This window comes from Syngnathus scovelli, chromosome 10 (assembly GCF_024217435.2).
Source record: "Syngnathus scovelli strain Florida chromosome 10, RoL_Ssco_1.2, whole genome shotgun sequence".
Classification (NCBI taxonomy): domain Eukaryota; kingdom Metazoa; phylum Chordata; class Actinopteri; order Syngnathiformes; family Syngnathidae; genus Syngnathus; species Syngnathus scovelli.
The window spans coordinates 1,897,106-1,917,217 of NC_090856.1; the positions used below are offsets into that span (position 1 = coordinate 1,897,106).

The following is a 20,112-nucleotide window of genomic DNA, read 5'->3' on the forward strand; positions in this document are numbered from 1 at the left end:
GAAGGGATAAACAAAGACAGAGAGAAGATGCAGGCTTGAGAGTAATAATCAGGGTCCGCACTAATATGAAAAAAAAAAAAAGATTGAAATCAAACTTCCGTTACACATTAAATTGTTGACATCATGATTGTGATTGTGTGCGTGACGTGTAAATGCTAACCAACCTGTGCAAATGGGGTAACTATCATGTCTTCTCCATGCCTGCAAAAAGAAAACTGGGGGGTTAGAAAAAGAAAAAAGATGACCTCTGCCATTATTTTAGGAACATGTTGATATTCCAAACGCATGCTGGGACTGTTTTGGTAGTCCGACAAACTTTGCAGCAGTGATGCATTTCGAGAGGAGCATTTTAGAAAGCGCTAAGGGGTCAGCAGGCTGATCTACATCAACGCAATTAGATCACAGCAATCTTGATGCTTCGTCTCACCGAGTGAGCCAACTGACTTCCCATTGCTTCAATCCCTCCTCCCTTCAAAAAAGGAGCAGCATATATTGGTGGGCAAAGTATGCCATAAATGGGAAGATAAAATATTTACAAAAAAAAAAAGCACACTTCATTTGACTATTTAAAAATGAAATATCACATTTACGTCATTTCTTAATGATGGACTCACAATTCGCTGGTCGTCGATGAGTTGCGCGACATGCTTTTGGGTGAGAGGTCATAATCGGAGTCGGAGCGGTAGAGGAAGGACTCCCGCCGTTGACTGTGGGGGACATTGGACTGTAGGACCAGACCCGAGCCTGGGCTGGTCTGGGAGTCCAAAGGACTGCGACCCACCGAAAGGCCATTTTCCACATCAAAACTGAAAAAAAGAGACAATATATAAAACACAATTTGAAGGAAGTCCCTCACTCATCTCTATCATGTATCTGTATAGCATATAATATTTAATATAAAATATATAAAATAATATAATAATCCAGGATAACACTGCCTTGCTCAAACACACTGAAGTGCATGATCACGTCAGATTGTTGACACACCGCAGTGTGAGAATCTTCTTGGACGTTCATGTGACTTTGGCTATTTGTCCTGATCTTTAAATAATAGGCCACCCCAAGCCACCTCTCTTGCCCGGTTGTAACAATAGAAAAAGAAAAAAAAAAAAGGTGCCCTCACAAAGCAATTGAAGGTTATTGGAGTCTATTTTTAGCACAGCCTGTCTAAAGCACTCCTCCTTATAGCTGCAGCTGATAAATGGAAGATGGCTAGCCCATTATGCAACTCGGGCTCAATGAACCAGCCTGATTCACAGCGAGAGAATTGAAGAGGTGGAGGTGTTGGGGGGGGGGGGGGGGGGATGCTCAGGAAGTCTGCATCCAGCACAGTGATGCGGTACATCATCTGGCAGCCCATTGGTGTGACATAGCAAAGATGGGCGGGGCTGAAGCAGCTCAATGATGATACCCTCTACCTAACCCAGGCCGGTTTCCCTCCCTCCCTCCCTCCCCGCCCGCTAGCCCGCCCGTGCCAGCTCAGTGAAACTGGCCGTGACGAGGCTCCATCAGAGGAGGCTAGTGACGTCAGAAGCTATAAATAGCTCTGCCTGGGGAACTGAGGCAGCTGTGAGGGAACTTACGTATGTAGCTCCCCCAAATACCCTTCACCATTTCATTCGAGAGGATTTCTTTGCCCTATAGTTTAACAGCGGATGCAAATATATGTTTAGGTGCAGTTTTAAATGGGATTTACAATGTTTTAAATGTGATCCCTTATTTTTCACTCAGTACAGGTAAAGGTTTTATTCTGCTGAGTTCAAACAGTAAACACTAGAGCGATGGCGCCCACTGTTGGTGGAAATGGTGTACTGCATAATTGGAGCAAAAATCGCTTACATTACAGCATGTGTTTAAAATAAAAGAAATAAATCACCATCCAAGCCTTAAAGGATTATTGGACTCATCCTGTAAATGAAAGATTTAAAGCAAGGAGTGTGTTTGTTGACTGATCAGCATATTTATTGCTGTAGCAGATTAAATTGAGATGAATTTTTTCCATCAGTGTGAAGTGCCATAGTTGGCGTTTGTTATTGACGTTGACAATGTCAGCATAACATCAATTCAAACTTTCCACTAAATGGGCAGACAGGCAGGGAAAGAGAAAATGAGACAGGCTGGCGTCTTATTCATTCACTTACACTGCATTCATAACAAGATGACCTTGGTGGTCTTCTACCTTCAGCATTGTTCTCCAGTTGTGTGACGCAAATGACGGCCCCCCCTTTTTGCTCTTTAATTCAGTTCGCCTCAACTTTTCTCACACCCACATCCTAACTTTCCGCCTTTGTTCCCAGGATGTCCAGTTTGCAGCTGCCCTCAGTTGTTTAGTTTGTAGTCCTCAACCATCCTTTTATTTCCCAATTTACTTATATTAAACTGGAAATAATAATGACCACTTTCCACTGAAAACTAATTATGGTCAAATAAACTGGTAAATGAAAGCAGATTTTGTTGAATTTACTTTAGCAATAGTCCAAACTTCCAAGTAAAAAACTAAATCTAGGGAGACCTTCCGATCAGTCATGTAATAGGCACAAGTATGCTAAGAGCCGCAATGTCAGGATGGAAAATGACAAAAAGTGTCATGTGTGTGTCATGTGCTCATGGGAACCGGGGGCTGAGGGATTTAAGTAAGATTCTCTCGTGCCCAAAAGAACACTGACGGCCAGATGTTATTTGATGGGGAATGACACAGGACTGGGGTCAAAGGTCAACCCTTACATATCCAAACACATGCTACCTCCTGTTTTCATTTCTTGTAAGCGTGGGAATTGCCTGCGAGGCCTCACACATCACACCAGGAAGGAGGCAAGAGGTGAGGAGGAGAAAGGCAAAACAGATGAGGGAACGCTGCGTGGAGTGAGACCATTTGTTGTCTTTGCATGGGAAAAATAATTGGAAATTTCTTTGGAAGAACCAGCGGCCATTTTTAACCCTGCTTCCCTTTTCTCAATGTTTATGACGTCACACATGGGGAAACAATTTATGTACCTACTGCATGTAACAAACAATATGACTGGCGAGATTCTGAGCCAAGTAGTAGTAAGCCAATGCCGCCCCCTGCTGGCCATCATCAGTACGTCTCAGCAGAAGACAAAAGCTTCACAAATGTTGCATTTCACTCACAAATGAGTGTCTCGCCCAAAGCCAGCTGAGATGTCCCTTCAACTCAAATGAAAAAAAATATGGATTACTTAAAATCATAAAAATAAAACCCTCAGCTCTTTTTAAAAACATTTAATTGTTATAAAACATGATGAAATTATACTCTGATGCCTAATGCTCTCCTCAGCAACCACAGTGGACCACTGTCAAAACACAACAAACATTCCCCGTCCAACATCAACATCTGATCTCAGAACAGCTACACGTCTAAATATAGCCGAGTGAAGGACAAGCTCACGTTCAAGGCAGGTCATCAGTTCGACTTCGTACATATATATATGGTACATATGCCTGTCCATGATCTTGAGTTGAGATCCCCACACATAAAAATAACTATCCAAAAAAATTCTCAAAACACATCACTGAAACATCTCTGACCTCGCTGACATTTTTTTTCAATTGATATTTGTGCACTACCTCAAAGGCCGATTCACTTTTCCATGAAGAAAGATATCGATCAAGGAGTCTACGGGTCGTGATTAGCTCTGTCCGTCCGGTGGCGCGGAATTCAATACAGTGGCTGATCACTATTAACATCATTAGAAGCTGGAAAGGACAGTCACACACCGGGCCAGAAAAGCACACAAAACACACACACCCACACACACAGTCACAGAGGGCAGTGATTGCCCACCCAGTGGTCAAGGCCCACTTTTGGCTCGGTTATCGATCCAAAAATCGAACAACCTGACATCGCACTGATACACAAACTACGCTGCGCTCTCCTCTAATCATGTTCATATAGGACTAATTGGCGTCTTTGGTTATACGGTGATTGAGTCGGACAGAGAGTCACGATTGCGCCACTTCTTCCTCTAATTAGCTAAAGGTAGCTAAGGAGCAGCTGGTCCTCAAGCTCACAGTGGGACGGACGAACAGGGCAAAAACACATTGAGGCTGTTTTTCTGAAGGCTTTCTTTGCTATTTGATGTGTTTTATTATTTTGAACTGAGAAGCTAGTAATAAAAAAAACCTCAATTTGAGTTATTTAAACCAACGTGTATATTTTTGCATTTATATTAATTTTATTTATATTATTAGTTATATTTTTTGTTTATTTTATTTTAAAAAATGATCTGATTCATTCTATATTTATTAACAGGTTTAAAATAAATTAACAGGTTTTCGTGATCAGAATTTTATTCTGACAAATGTAATCAGCATGGGCCTGAAAAAAAAATCCATATTGATTGGTGCCTTTTTTGTTTCAAATTGTTTTTTGTTTCCAACCAAATCTGAAAACACGAAGGGTGATTGAATCGTGCTAATTTGCATGCATTTCATGGCATGCGACTGATGCCTCATCACCAAAACACAATATGGGCCCTTGTCAATTGAGCCTGAAATGAGTAGCATCCGACTGGCTGCAGAAAAACAATGAATTGTTAATTACAATCATGTCTGACTCATTGAAAATGTGGAGCAAATTCTTCGTATTACGTCGCAGCACGCATCCACAACTTTACTCTACTTACTGGAATGCCCTTGCACGTATAAATTAAACAGAAACAGCACACTCACCAAGGAGCAGCCACGACTCATGCTCTAACACACGCATGCAAACTTGCTGACGTCACACACACACACGCCCCAAAATGCCCCGCCTCCTAAAAATCACAGTATGTACACAAACACACTACAATGAGCACAATATTTTCTATACAATCTCTGCTTGTAATTAGATATTTTTTTTTAAATTCAAATATGTTTGCAATAGCTGTGCAAACATGTTTTAATAAGTTTAAAGTTTAAAAAAAAAAAAAAGACCTCTGATGACTTAACATGAGTAAACTGTGAGTCATGTCTCAATGTGATGACCCAAAGGGCTGGTTAACCCGCTGGGCCGCCACCAAAGTTCACAGCTCATTGACGGACAGGACAGGACGGGACATGCGATACCTATGTGTGTTGCACGTGACATTTCCACGTCTTCTTTATGGTCACATTAGTCATTATTTTATGATGTCTGTAGAGAGCAATAATCGTTTAAAAATATATATTTTTTATATATAATTAATTTTAAAAAGAATTATATATATATATAATAAAAATATTAAAATATAATACAAATATAATAAAATATAATAAATAAAAATAAATACAATTCAAACAAACTCCAACCACTAAACTGTATTACTGATTTTGTGCCCACACTTCTTTCTGTAAGTTCAACTGGTCCATTATGCCATATTTTTTCCATTTTATACAATGGTCATTGTGCGCCTGTCGAAATCCAGGGTGTGCAAGGTTATCTCGCTTTCTCACTTATTTTTCCAGTAGATTTGGAAATGTCACCGTTGCAATTAAAAGAATGCTGAGTCCGCAGCTGAGATAAGCACAATAGTCAAGTGGACCACAATCAAATATTTGCATGAAATATAAAAGCTCAAACCTTACAATGTAAAGTCATATGATGAAGGTGAGTCATCTTTTTATGTTAAACGTAGCAGTCAAAGTCATCAGTCAATTATTGTGCGCACTCTTCCTTGACTGTACGTTCAAAGTGTTATTACGCACATGTGGTTTATCCATCAGGCCCATATGCGGTCGACTGGCATCATTAGCCACGTCTCTGCGAAGGCGTTTTACCAGCGGGACAGCCTAAACATACTTTGATCCTCCTCTTTCCTCACACAGGATAAAAATGACTTTTTTCCCCTCTCAAAAGGTTCTGAAAAGAAGACAGACTTCCTTCACTGGATTGGGAAAAAAAGAGATATACTATTTCTTGGCAACAATACAATGTTGCTATTGAAAAAAAAAATACTTTCACCCTGAACATGGCCTTGCACTACACAAAAAGCACATACATAACTCTTGTGATATTTAATATGCCATAGAAAATTGATTGGAATGACCTCCCCTCAAAAAAAAAAAAAAAAAGCCATTTTCCACACGATCTATTTGGATGCATACACGAAATATTGTGTTAAAAGAGGCAATGATTCTGCTGATTTGTTTAAATTTGCATATTTAAGAGAAAAAAAAACTCCTAAAGTGATCCTGTTTCAACTTCAACTTTTCTTTAAGATAATTATTACAGCCTGGAAGAATGACAACGGATATAAATTGGCTATATCTTTTTTTCAACTGTCTGCTGGCTATTGAGGAAATAGCAAAAGATGATTAAAAATTCAAAAGAGTATTAAGATGTAACCAATTCTTGTTCTGTGATTTAAGAGCTTCATTAAAATCTCCCTGACAAGCAGCAAAGAAATGTCCAAATTATTTAAGGGAGTCAAATTACAACGAATTTCACTGACGAGGCAATCTAGCATAGTGTAAAAGCCAACCACAAAATTAATCAATATAATTGTTCTGTTGAATTTAATCCCGATATTGGCACTGAATAATCAAATAAATCACTGAGGGATGATGAACTTCATCTGTAAATCTTTCAATGTGTTATGTTCACTGATTTATGGAGCATGCTATCGTCAATGAACTGGGATGGGGGTGTCAAACTTTGCCTTCGTTTTGAAATCCGTCAAAGGTTTGCAGTTTTGGTGCACATCTTGCCTACCGTCTTCGTTTCTGCACGATATCGATGGGTCTATTGACAGCGCACGGAGAACCGCCGATATTCCCATGGCGCATTTTCAAGTAGCGCTCCTGGAACGAGGGAGCCAGGTATACACAGTTAGTCGGTAAACTCATCTTCTGAGTCGTCCTTCCTTCCTTCCTTCCTTTCTTTCTGGATCGCCCGCTAATCGTCCCCTTCCTCCTCTCGCGGCCACTCCGCGACTCCTCGACTTTTGCGTGCGCTTTCCTTTGCCCTCACGCCACTTCGGGTTTCCTTTGACGCACAAACAGATGGAGGAAAGTCCTCCTGGGTTTGTTTCAGATGCATGCCTCAAGTCCAAAGAAGAAAGAAAGTCCAAGGAAGTGTTGGCTTTAATGAGCCATATTCCCTGATTTGATTTGGTTCCGAAAAGCTGGGGACGAGAAGGCGAGAGCAAGGCGGTTTGTTTCAAATCTAAAGTGAGCGGAAATCGGTGACGGACGAGACCATACACTCCTCCCTCTCTCTGCCCCTCTATGGCTCGTACAACTTGTCTCCTCCTTCCATGCACATGGCCGCAGTGTGCCTTTAAAAAAAAACACATGAAGTATGCGCATGTGTATGTTCAGAATGTGTGTGTGTGTGTGTGTGGCAGGGAAAAGAGGAGGGTCTGCCATTGGGCAATGGTTGTTGGAGCTGGTGTGGCCGAGCAGAGTTGCAGTGAGAGAGAAAAAAAAAAACGACGGTAGTGTAAATGCACGTAAGCAGTTGTAGTTTTGCAACTATGCAAGTCGTATAACAGACATAGGCAAATAGTTAAGGAGTTGGAAATACTTTGAGGAGGGAGCACTACTGAGTTATGCTTTGAATCTCAGCTCTGGCTTTCCTGTGGCACAATGTCTATGATATATTTTTTTTTAAATGTGGACTCATCAGACCATGACGATATAGACTTCAGATGATGAAATCCTTCGATTCATTGCACATTGAGAAACGATGTTTCTCAACTGGTGGATTAGAATATTATGTCTTTGTAGTTTATTCAAATATAAATTGAAAATATTTTTTGCAAATTTTTGTATTCCTTTTTTTTTAACGCAAAGTCACAACTTCTGTAGAATTGGAACAAAGTAACGAAACTGATAGGATGACTAAAATGCATACATGTTATTATTAATTCTCTGAATCTATCTTCTTTAAAAGAATCACTAGTGAGTTACTGCAAAAGGGATGAATGGACTTGTTGGACCTAATATGTCATCAACTCATGGACAAATATTTGTCTTTTGAGACATGGGGCAAGGGGGGCTGATGCAGAAGTGTTGGCAGGCACATCGTACAGAAAAGTGGGACAAGAAGGGGGGGGGGACCCTCAAAAACCGCAAACAACCCTTGGTTCAAATGTTACTGGAAACACTTATGGTGGTCAGGGAAGTTCATTGAACTTTGGTGCCGACCCAATCTAGTTGTAGATGTTCAGATTGTCTATGTGGACACGTTAAGTTGCTATTGGCTGATTTTGAGCATTTTAATTTAATGGCTAGGCACATGAAGTATAAAAAGCAATGACAACAATTGACTAACTTAATTTAGAGGTTTTGATGAACCTCACATTTCTGAAATAAATGGAGAACCCCAAAGAAAGCACAGAGAGAGAACATGTCAAGTCCAAACAGGCTGAGAAAACCACGAGTTTGCCGTGCTACCTGCCAAAATCAAATCACGCCGCATATGATTTGGTTAAAATCTCGATTGCACAACAGTTCATGCTTACAAACTTGTCATTTTGGGTTAAGCTAACAAGCAAAAGGCACCTCCTATTCCTCCCACACGTGGGCCACTTCCCTCCTTGTGCAAAGCGCTTGTGAAACCAAGCGGCTGGACCTGGAAACAGATGCGGCGGGGATGGAGGGGAGGCTTGATGAGAACGAGGTGTTTGTGAGGCCACTGTGTAACTGAATCCAGCCATCAAATGGCTGGCTGCTGGCTCCTATGACAACATTAACCCCGTTAATAAGAATAAGCTGTGATTTATGTCTAAGGGTGTGTGTTTTGTGTCATCAAATTCTACTGTTATCAATATAAAAAACGTATTTGTATATTTGATTTGACGTATAAAAACTGTTCTACTTTGTTGAATTATGCTTTGAATATTTGTTGATAATTAATTGCCTGCCAAAACATCAACGCGCTCCCTGATACAGCATTCCCACTGACTCACCAGCAGATGTCGCTCTAGTCTAACCTAAGAAAACACAGTGAAATTATAAGGCCATTCTGTCAACATCCAAACTGAACCTGTTTTGCATACAGAAAGCAAAACACATTGAATTCTTCTTGACCGCACTTTCACTTGATGAGTGATACTCACTGATGCCTATCCTATTTGACTTATTTACAAGCACTTATAAATAAATAAACAAATAAATAAATATATTTTTGTGTGTGTGTAATCATATCTGGCACAATTAATATGGATATGGGAATGGTGTGTGTGCACCAGTGTGTATCTATACATGAGAAACAGAAACAAGAAACACATGTCACATTCACGTGTAATGAGCAGCCAGGCCCTGGGCTGAGGAACTATTCCAAGCATGGTGGGTTTATTTTGGGGGCCTGCTGTATTATGCTTTTCCCCCTTTACCACTCTTGCTCCGGGTTAGAACTGGCTACAGCTGCTGATTAAGAGTCTCATACTGGGAATAAACTGGGTCATATATTGAAGAGACTATAGGGTTCATTTTCACAAGATTACAAGCCAATTTAAATGTTGAATTTTCCCAAGATATTAGTAACGCATGTCATCACATTCTTATCATTTGACAAGATTGGCAAATAAAATGTCATCTTATGCAATGATAGCAACCATTGTGACCCAGCAGTCAAAATTGTCTCCATACACTGACTGATGACAACTTGTAACACTCGGCCCCACGTGTGACTGCAAAACATCTGTGCGAAACAGGAACTCTCCTTTTGAAACATGTTCAAACACGAGACAGAGATAACTTAACATAATACATTTTAGGAAGTGTACTGCAACTCATCCGCCGCATTCAATGATACGGATATTTTTCAATCCGTAACAAACAATCCATAAAGCTGGGAGCATTATCAAAGTCCCTGAGGCAAACCTTTGCCACACCCGTTTAGAATACTTCAGTTTGACGACACACGACTTCAACCTTCCTTCTTTAGGAATGCACGTTACGTTCATGTTAAATCTAAAAAAATATTTAAAAACAGTGCGGTCAAAAACAACAAGTTGTGTCAGTACCGCTTTGACACATATTGGGTTCTTTTTTTTAACCCAACTTTTTTTTTTTTAAATGAAGCAATAATAAATGTCAAATCATCAGGGAAACAAAAAAAAAAAATTGAAGAAATGTGAAATCCATGTGCCGGTATTCCATAAATGAAAATATTATTGGCGCGAAATTAAAAGTTAAAATAGCTAGCAAACATTTCCACCCTTGTCTTTTACTATGAATCATCTGCAAATACTCTCTCTGAATAAGCCAACAAAAAAAAAAACCTACCCCAAGCACGAGTGTCGTCGACCGAAACTTGATGTCACCCCTTTCCTTGCCAATCTCGAGTCTTTGTTCATTGTCACACTTAACTCACACTCTCAGCTGCAATGACAGTAAGCTATACATCCCAACCAACTCGTGTTATTTTCATTCAAGAACCAGCCGATGGGTGTGGACTAACCATTCTTTTTTTTTCTTTCCGACAACCCAAACAGGTAAGCGACAAATACAAAGCAAGCAGATGCAGGATCCAATTAATCCTCAGAGCCTCGGGATAAAAAGGAAAAAAAAAAAAGAATTTTTCACAGATGATCCAGTGAGGCAAGCCAAGACAAAATGGGCTGGAGTGTAAATGTCAATTTGTCTTTCCAAAGGGGGAAGTCACAAAGTATTTAATAGAGGTGAAGGATTTTTTCTCACCTTCACTCAAAGCGAGTCAGATCATGTTTAGCAGCAAAAAAAAAAAAAAAAAAAAAGCTTTATCATGCAATTTCATGCAATCGGTTTCAGTTCTTGCTCTTGCAGGGCCAAATCCACAAGGGTCTGGAGGAGGACTGACAGCCCACCAAGTCATCAGGGGCCGTGGTATATTCACAGGGTATCCACTACCACAGCAAACATGCCAACCCTCAATGACTCGGCGTCAAGTTACCAGGGGATTATTCTTGAGGATGCACTTTGCAATGCTTGATATGTCAAAACATTGAGCTAGAGATTAAGAGAATGGTGAACTTTAGAAGACTTTGTACATAGCAACAGTGAGGGAGTTCCACCTTGGCACACAGAGATTTGACTGGAGGGTGTTATTATGTCTGGTAACAAGTAGCAGAGAGCTGGCTCAGCCCAGTTCTTGTTGAAACATGTGATAAAAAGGAAGTCCAAATTGAACTGAAATGTTCCTGCAAATATTGTTCAATATTGATGTGTAGCACAAATTACCATACAAAAAAAAAAATCTATAAAATGAATCATTAAAACACATTCATGCAAAGTATTCATGGACGACCATGAACCAGAAAATGAATGATGGAATAAGTCATTTCGAGATTAGCCTTGGTGTTAAAATATAATAATAGTGTTAGGATTTTTATTTAATCACCACACTCAACATTTAAAGCCAAATATTGTTTTCATATTAGGCAAAAAGCCTTGTCTCATATTGAAAATACTGCTTTGGCGCCATCTGCTGGCAGCTTGGTGCCAAGCACTTATGTTGAATTGGAGAGGGGGAAGCTTCATTCAGTCAAGACTTTGTCTAATAAAGAAAAAAGTGCTTTGTTGCCATCTTGTTGCACAATAGGTAAATCGATTATTTTATTTTATTAATAGCTGATTATTATAGCGGAATTTTTACTAGATTACATATTTAAGTGGAGCTACTCCATCTCAAAAATGAGCACAGAAAGATAACCTTTCTGAAGAATGGGATAGCCAAAGAACCTTCTAGTGAGAAGGGCCAACAATAGTGGAGTACAAAAACACACTTCACATCTCAACTCATTAATGTCTCTCACAGTTCATGATAAAGCTGCTAGGCGAGGTAACACAGATGGTGAGACAGCCAACAGACTACCGACTTGAGGCCGAGATAACACCACAAGCATACACAATTTTGAAAAAGGAAATGTGACAATAGGTTGTCGGCGCCACACGACAAACTTGGACAAGTGTGGGAAAAATCAAAAGGGATCTGACAAACGGTAAATAATTGCCGGCCTATTTTCCATTAAGCAGTTTAACTCTGATCTTTGCATACAATTAATTGCATGAATCCAATAACGTTTTATTTTATGACAATACCTGGGACTGTGTGTAAAACGTCTTTTCTGCGGTTCACCAGGAGCTTGCGCAATAGCCAAAGAAAGTCACAGGATGACATCCACAAGGCTTCACTTTGCCAGCCCTGAGTGACAAAAGAGCCCGTCTCGCCACAAATGACCCAGCTCATCTTTCTCTAAGAGGCCTCAAGCACTCACACATCAAGCTTTTTCTTTAACATGCAGCTCAGGTAGTCCGTGGACAAAATGTAACTGAATTGATAATGAAGCACTTCATGCATGCACGCTCTGCTGCTATAGCTCTGTTTACAAAAGCGCAGAGCCCTGCCTACATAAATATGGACAAGCCTCAATTTAGAGGCTTCATACCACAGGTGTCACTTCCTGCAGAAGTAAACCAGCAGCACCAGTTTACATCTGTTTCCTTTTTTTTTTTTGTACATCAGAACAAATACCAGAGCTGTTTTAGTTGTCAACAGGCAGTAGGTGAGATAAGACATGTGATGGTCCGCTCTCTAAAAACAGAGTCAGCTTTAGATAAGATCGCTCAGCTCATATTTTACTTTTATCTCAAGGGGAAAAAACTTTCCATGCTGATTTAGGAGCGATGAAAATTTAGATCAAAGTCAAGTATTTATTTTATTTTATTTATATGAATCCTATAGAAATAAACAGTAGCTAGCTTACAGGTAACTCTGATGGAAAATAGGGTTTTGGATGAGCTCACGTTGATGACTCTCTTGATAATTATTCAATATTAAATTGAGATAAATGAGCCAGTGCCGCTCGAATCGTAAAACATTCATGAGTGCGCAGATTGTTTTTCTCCCAGACAGGGCAATCGGTTATACTTAGATCAGGTGGATAAAAAGGAAAACAAATAAAAAGCCCAAATATTACACAACGGCTGCATATATTCGAACTTATTCTTGTTATGGTCCCAAAATGTGAAATTTGTTGATAAATTAACTAAAAGGTCACACACATCTGCTCCTTTACCAGATCAAAACTGACATTTACCATTTGTGTGGTGAAAGGTCAGACACGACAGCATTTGAAGGGTGCATGGGAGGGATTCTTTTTTTTTTTTCCCACCTGCAATTCCCCAAAAGTTTCAAACGGTGTCATGATCGGGCCTGATCTTTTTTAGAACACACATATATTCAAAAATGCAGTTTCAGTTTTCGGGGGTGCATTACTTAAACGGTTAGCTAGTTAATTAGTAGTCACCCCTCGTCAACTATATAAGAACCGGGTGCCGCTGTTTGATTGCGAGTGACTTCATTCATTGGACGGCAACCATTTTCACATTTTCCGATGCTATATAAACATCACAGTCTAATAAAGCTTAACGATGCCAGGAAAGCGATGACGGTTATCCTGTTGTGCCAAAATGGCCTCCGTGCCATAAATGTAATCGAGTCTGTCCATTTGTTTGACTAATCAACACCAAGATGGCTCCAGATCAATTAGGTCCATTATGCCAACATAAAGCAATGAAATTAAAAACGTCAGTTCCACTTAGAAAGTATTGTTGAGCGATGACATGATTTTTTTTTTGTCTCAAGAGTCATGGGTTTCGATTTATATGTGGCTTGTTATAACGTGAGTGAAGAAGGTTCTGTGATATTGCTACGATGTCCCCAGAAGTGCTCAATCAGCAAGCAAGTGCGAGCTGGAAAAAAATCTCTATTTGCTGTTGTGATTGCTTTCCTCTCTGCAATACATGGAGCATCGCTGAACAAACAGCACCCAGCACAGATGGGCTTGCTGATATTTATCGGAGGATTTTCCTTCCTTAAAGCCCACTGCGACTGTGTGATAAATAAAATAAGCCATCAGGAGAGACCAGGTTTTACCAACAGATTTTTTTGTGATTCCCAAAATTTGATTACAATGGATACTTAAAATGACCAATAATTTCATGACATATATTTTGCCTGGTCTAGATTAATCTCAACCTCCAAACTGAATCTGAAATTCTTGCGTATGTATTTACGTTTCTTTTGCGGAGAGACTGACACGCATCAGAGCGCCATTTAACGCCATAACCAAAGTAAATGAAACAAACGGGTTGATCAAACGAGCACGTGGCCGTTTCCTAGAAACACTGAAATGCTTTTTGTTACGGGGGAATGGTTTGCCTTGGATATGAATAAACAATGTTAGTCCTCCATTTTCAATCAGAGTGAGAAAGGCTAAAAAAAGAGCATTTGTGTGACACTGTTCATCAAAGTGCATTCAGAGACTTTGAGCTCCTTTTTCCAGTCATTAAATGTTTTTTAAGTGATTAAGTATTTACATTTTACAATTAATTAATGTTACTACTTAATTTGACATTTTAGTTAAATAGAATTTTCATTTTCACAATGACGACGATGTTGTACTTATGCAACCCACATGACTCATATGTATGAAATAGGTGGGAGCTAAAAAAAAAATCATTCATTGAAAAAATTGCATTGTTATCGTTCAAGCTACACCACAACACGTTTGTATGTGCAGAAAGAAACTGGCAGTCGGACTAATGGAAGAATGTGGCCTTCGCTGCGTCGTCATTGTAACACAGGAGGCGTTAATGTTGCACTTCCAACAATGCAGAGGCTGATGAATTCCGATTCATCATATGTGTTTAAATCTATTTATTGTTTGGACACCCACATCCTCTGTGGCACTTTTCTTTAAAGGAAAAAAAAAAAATGGATGGCCCGGCTACATTTCCCGATTTGAAAATTCAGCCCAACTGAATTCACAATCGAAATATTTCCCAAAGTTGTTAATTGCCATGATATAATTGACTATCAGGGGGATTAACAAAACAGTTCCTCGTGCGTGTGAAATGAGCCGCAGCATCATTTGTTGACGGCAAATGTCACCACGAGCTCAGCTAAGGCGCCTGTCATGCCCCATCAGATTTGCAACAGCCAATCACATCAACCGTTTTAATCGAAGCCTTTGTCGCGCTGAATAAAAAGCGACTCTCCAGAAATACTGACGTGCTGGCAGATGCGTGATAATGCGAGTAGCTCAATCAAAAGACATTCAATTATCTCAAAACGATGATTCACACACTGAAGATTTTTTCTTTTAAGAGATTTAAAAAAAGATTTGGGGTGGTTTCAACAAGATCAATGCAAATAATGAAAATACTTCTTAAAAGACAAGAAAATCAAATTTTTTTTGTATGAGGTTACTGTGACACTTTAAAAGTGAGTTTGGACAAAACCAAGAGCAAGAACAATGGATGTCGTCCAACGAAGAATGGAAAGCAAACAAGCAAAGCAGAACCTCCATCATTGTGACTGATGAGCTGCAAAGGGTAGTTAGCGTCCCGCTAGCTAAAACAATCGATCACACAACCGCATCTTCTCTGTGTGCACAAAATACGACCATTATCGGACTCGAAGAAATTGTTTAAAATTATTATTGGACCAAGCGAGAAACAACAAATCTTTCCCACTTCCACCTCGAGTGGGAGGATTTATTTCCACTATGTTAATTCAAATATTCAAAGTGTGTTTTGCCTCATCACTACACTGAAGAAAATGAATATAAAGCAGCATCATGGAGCCTGTTCAGAAAAAAAAAATACTCGAAATCCACAACAGACAGCATTCCAAATGCTTTCCTGGGCACACTGCATACTAATTGGAGCTTCAGCAGAGTTGGAAGATGAAAAGGTAATGGAGAAGCTGTTCTCCCTCCAAAACTTCCAATCTGCCTTGGGAGAACCATTTCAAAGACATTTTACTACAGGCTACTAAATCACTATTTTAAGACCCACATTCTAGATAGATTAAAAAAAAAAAAAAAAAAAAAGGGTGAATAAGTATCATTGCAGCCTTGACTTGTCTGGATTGTTTTAGGGGATTAAATTCAAACTCTATAAAATGTCATTTTAAATGTTAAGGGTGATTTTTTTTTTTTTTAACAACTGCGTATCTATGTAAAGGCATATGAATATTCTCTCCATGGAAACAAAACATGTATGTTAGATTCATGTAATCTGAATTTTTTTTTTTTTTTCTGGCTGAATCAGGTCCCATTTTCAAATTTCAATTGATTTCGTTTTTTATTCTTACACATACATTTTAGAGTTAATTAGTATACTGTACATAATGATAACCTATGGCAGAACTATATAGAAACAACATATAATAAAACTACACTGCTAGTTTGTCACTTTATTGCAAGTTGTGAATTGAAATGCGCAATTCATTACCGTTTAAGCGAGCAGGGCCAGGACAATCGCGGTTTCTTCAGTACGGGTCGGAGCTTCTCCAGCGTCCTGTTACGGCACAGGTAGCACTCGGTGTCCGAGTTGAAGCGCTGTTTGAAGCGAATGTTTGTCCTGGGCTGCCGCCACAAATGCTTGGGCGCTTTGGCAAGCCCGGCTCCCTCTCGGCTAAGCGCCGCGCACTCCATGATGTGCGAATGCTCGGTTGCTCGGCGCCTTTGCGAGCGGATTTCTTCCGTAAACAGAAGCAGTAGGGGGCGGGGGGGGGAGAACAATTTCAAGTGGATGTTAGAGGAGGTGCGCGCGTGACATGGTGCGCCTGCTGTCCACGCGCCGCACTGATGAAGAGACTGGCGGAGCGCTACTCGGCTTTCTGTCTCCTCCTCTTCTTTTTCTCTCCGTCGCTCGAGCTCTCGGCATCCTGCCTCACTTGGCCTTTCTGCCACTCTCGGCCCCTCCTGGGTCCGAGCGGATGGCCATCTGTCCGTTTGAAAACTGGTTTGCTAAGCGTTTAATGCCACCACCCACTTGAGGCGAGGATTTGCTTTATTGAAAACATTAGATTATGTTTTTTTTCTTTCTGGGACCTGAATGTGCCACGTCTGATTTTGACGATTGTTCTCAGTTTTAATCTTGTTTTGGTTCACATTATCGCTGACGAAAACTGCTGTAGACTTAGTTGACGAAAATAAAAGGGTTAGTTGACCCTTGTAAAATCACAGTTTGGCACCTATAGATTCGCATATTCACAATTTTTTGTTTTTGCAGTTTTTAAATATTTTTAATATTATTTTGGGGTAAAGGTTTTAAATATTAATATTTTTTTCAACATTATTTAGGGGTCAGGATGCCCCCTTGGTGATCACACAATCTATGGTATTCACCAATCTGAGATAGGAAATGAGCTGTCACACACACAATCTTAAAAAAACAAAAAAATAATTGTCTTCGGGCAACCGTAAAATGATAACCCGCCTAAATCCAAAAGAAAAATGCTGCTGCTGCCTACTACACTGCATACAATTTGTCCATACCATGTTCACTTCCATAAGAATGCAAATCAAGTTGGCTGTGTTCACACCCACAAATGCGCAAACCACCCTTTTTTGGAATCCGCAGACATTGTGTGCATGTACAAGACAGGTAAATGGAAATAAAGAAAAACAAACTGACCGGTGTTCATCGTGACTGGCCAATGCTCGACAATAGAGAACTTCAAGTCGATGCAGCGGTAAGCCATGTGCGGCAGAAAAGCGGCGGGTGTCCGAATGGTGGTCCTGACACGAGTGTCTCCTTCGTAGCGGCGGAAGCAGCAACGGGCCCGAGTAGCGCCGCCTGACCACCTGTTGGGCCACAGGAAGCGACTCCCTACGACCCTAGAGATCAACGACAAGGAAGCGGTTTCATCTTTTTGAAAACGTGTAGAAAACAAACATGAGTCAGATTCGTGACTCCGTTCATTTCTATGAGAGTGCTTCTAGTCTTGCGTGCATGTGGATCGGCCTCCGCACACACATCCATATTCAGCATTATGCAAAGTGGCGTACGCTGGTTTTGTGTATATAACAATAAGGCTTCAAGAGGGATATCAACACTGCCCACAAACAAAATAAAACCGTTCAGTCAAACAGCGGGGAGACGAAATTGCTTTTTTGTCTAGCCTATAATTGGACTCTGTTTAAAAGTGAAAGTGCATTCTCACTTATTAAACAAGGGCGGCCGCCGGGTCAATAAAATATCTAGACCCTGATTATAGCTACGATTTTCCTAACGGCAAGGGAGAGTCTATATCGTACCGGGAAAGAATAACCACGTTTACTGATCGTTTGCTTCGAGCTAATTGGTTTTTTTGTCAAATCGAACTTGAAAAGTCAATATTAAGAGACTTGTTGGCCATCTAACAAGGATTTACATAATAGCTTGTTACAAATAACACATCTGAAAAGAGCTCAGGAGACTTTTTGTTCCACTACATAATTAATGTTTTTTTTGTGGACTGCTAATAGGATGTATGATGCTGTTTTCACACATTAATCATAGCGGCATCAACAATGCATGGATACTTGTTAACATTTAATTAGGGAAGATCACACCAGCGGAAGCGATGCGGCCTTGTGCTGATGACTGAATCGTAGTCGTGATATATACATCCATCCGTAATTAGCCTGGGATGCATTTTTTTTTTTATTTCTGCGTTGAAGGTGAATGACAGCTCGAAGAGGAGTCTCATTGCCTTCTTGACAAATGAGAACATGACAAACCCATTGTGCTGGTGTGAACAAACAAGTAGCCTATTTTCAAAGTGTCAAGATGATACAGAGGCGCCCGAAGAAACCGACAGCAGCAAAATCAATATCCTCTTTGTTGATGACCTGCTTCTTTGACGTCTAGAACCGTCAATGGCACTGAATACTTTAGAAATAGGATGCCGTTTGGGAAGTACGTATTTTAAACACCGAAAAATGAATGTGGATTATTCAAAGAGCCTTCAGCCTTTTTTTTTTTTTTTTTTTTTTTTTTTTTGGCACCTTGTTTTTTCCAGCCGTAAGAAAGCAGCTGCTTGTGTTATCACCTGGCTGGTGTCCCGCCATGCGACAAACAACAAGTGCGAATGAGATGGAAGCAAGAAGGGCCAGTGTGTAATCAGATGGGACAGAAGATGCTCAGCAGGTCTCCAAATCAATAAGACAATTGCGCTCTTATTGGGCTTCACTTCTGCATTAATCAAGAGGCGGCCGCTGTGCCGATGACGATCTCCTTACCCGAGTGATTTTATGTATCGCACGTAACAACTTCAAGCCCGGATCGCTTTTTGCACTTGGACTGATCAATGAGGTCACGAAAAAAAATTTAAAATAAATTTTAAACTACAGCTTCACATTAAAAGAGGTATCAGATTTTTTTTTTTTTTTGATAATACACTTTTATGCAGAATAAATTGTAAAGGATGTTTGCTTAATCGATGGCATCATCGATAGACTAATCGATTCTAAAAATATTCGATGACTGCAGCCTGCAGGTAAGACGACTTCACTTGTCTTATTTAATTCAATTCAGTCAAACACAGTCACGTTTCACGAGGAAAAAAAAAAAAAAAAAAAGCTCTCGACGCCAATCACCAATCTGCATAATTTGCTTTCACAAATAACCTTTTATATGCCCGCCGTCTGTGCTGCCATTCGGTAAATAAACATTTGGCATTCATAAAGCGCCAAAGGAGGGTTAACTAACCACGTAGCGGTAACTACTGTACAGCCAGCCTAGCAACCACCCACGGTGCCGTTTGGATTGAGACATCTTGGAGAAAAATGAAAAGATGTTTGGGATGGACATGAAACAGAGGCAACACCTGCACGTCATACTGAGCGTGTGCTCACCGAGTGATTTGGAAACTTACGGATCATGCAGGTAATTTTATTGCTGACTGGCACAGCACACACATCTGATTAACAGGTGACGTTAATCTTGCTACAGATTCATAAATTCTAAGGTCAAATAGAAGAAAGCAAAAAGGTATTTTGATAATATCTTGGCTTAACTAACCAAACTGTAAGTTAAAAGTCAAAGTGACAATATGTTGGCGCTGAACCTGACGCTGTGTGGAGCATCATCACGCAATCAGAGATGAGAGCATTTCATCAGGACGTCACCCTGCTGTTCTAAAAATGCATCAGGGGCAATCAAAGCCGCCGCTATTTCCCTAATTGAGAACGCGAATATTAATTGATGCTGATGGTGGGAATAGCAAGGATGATGACCTTCATGCTGCGAGTCTGACGTGTGTAAACGCGAGTGTGAACGTGTGTGTGTGTGTGTATATCCCGGCAGGTGGCCAGAAGCAAAGCTGGAAATGCTTCGCCCATCCTGGATGCATAATCACGCCCAGAAATG

The 20,112-nt window shown here is 40.2% G+C and overlaps 1 protein-coding gene and 1 long non-coding RNA gene across 7 annotated transcripts in view; one reads left to right on the plus strand and one right to left on the minus strand.

Annotated features, from left to right (window-relative positions):
• The window catches only part of LOC125976296 (3',5'-cyclic-AMP phosphodiesterase 4C), a 34,052-nt gene that overhangs the window by 10,936 nt on the left and 3,004 nt on the right, over positions 1–20,112 (minus strand). For 2 of the 6 annotated variants that reach the window (XM_049732415.2, XM_049732417.1), the window contains exons 3-5: positions 17,395–17,597; positions 615–806; positions 165–201 (exon numbers count right to left, since the gene is read on the minus strand). In XM_049732415.2, coding sequence (XP_049588372.1) covers positions 165–201; positions 615–806; positions 17,395–17,597 — 432 coding nt within the window. Of the gene's footprint in view, positions 1–164; positions 202–614; positions 807–6,691; positions 6,961–10,212; positions 10,363–10,387; positions 10,590–16,206; positions 16,454–17,394; positions 17,598–20,112 lie in introns of those variants that run through there. The other 4 variants (XM_049732414.1, XM_049732419.2, XM_049732418.1 and 1 more) reach the window with 4 other exon arrangements.
• On the plus strand, positions 10,274–11,094 carry LOC125976303 (uncharacterized). The gene is made up of 2 exons (XR_007484226.1): positions 10,274–10,421; positions 10,732–11,094. It is a non-coding gene; the product is annotated as an uncharacterized lncRNA (long non-coding RNA).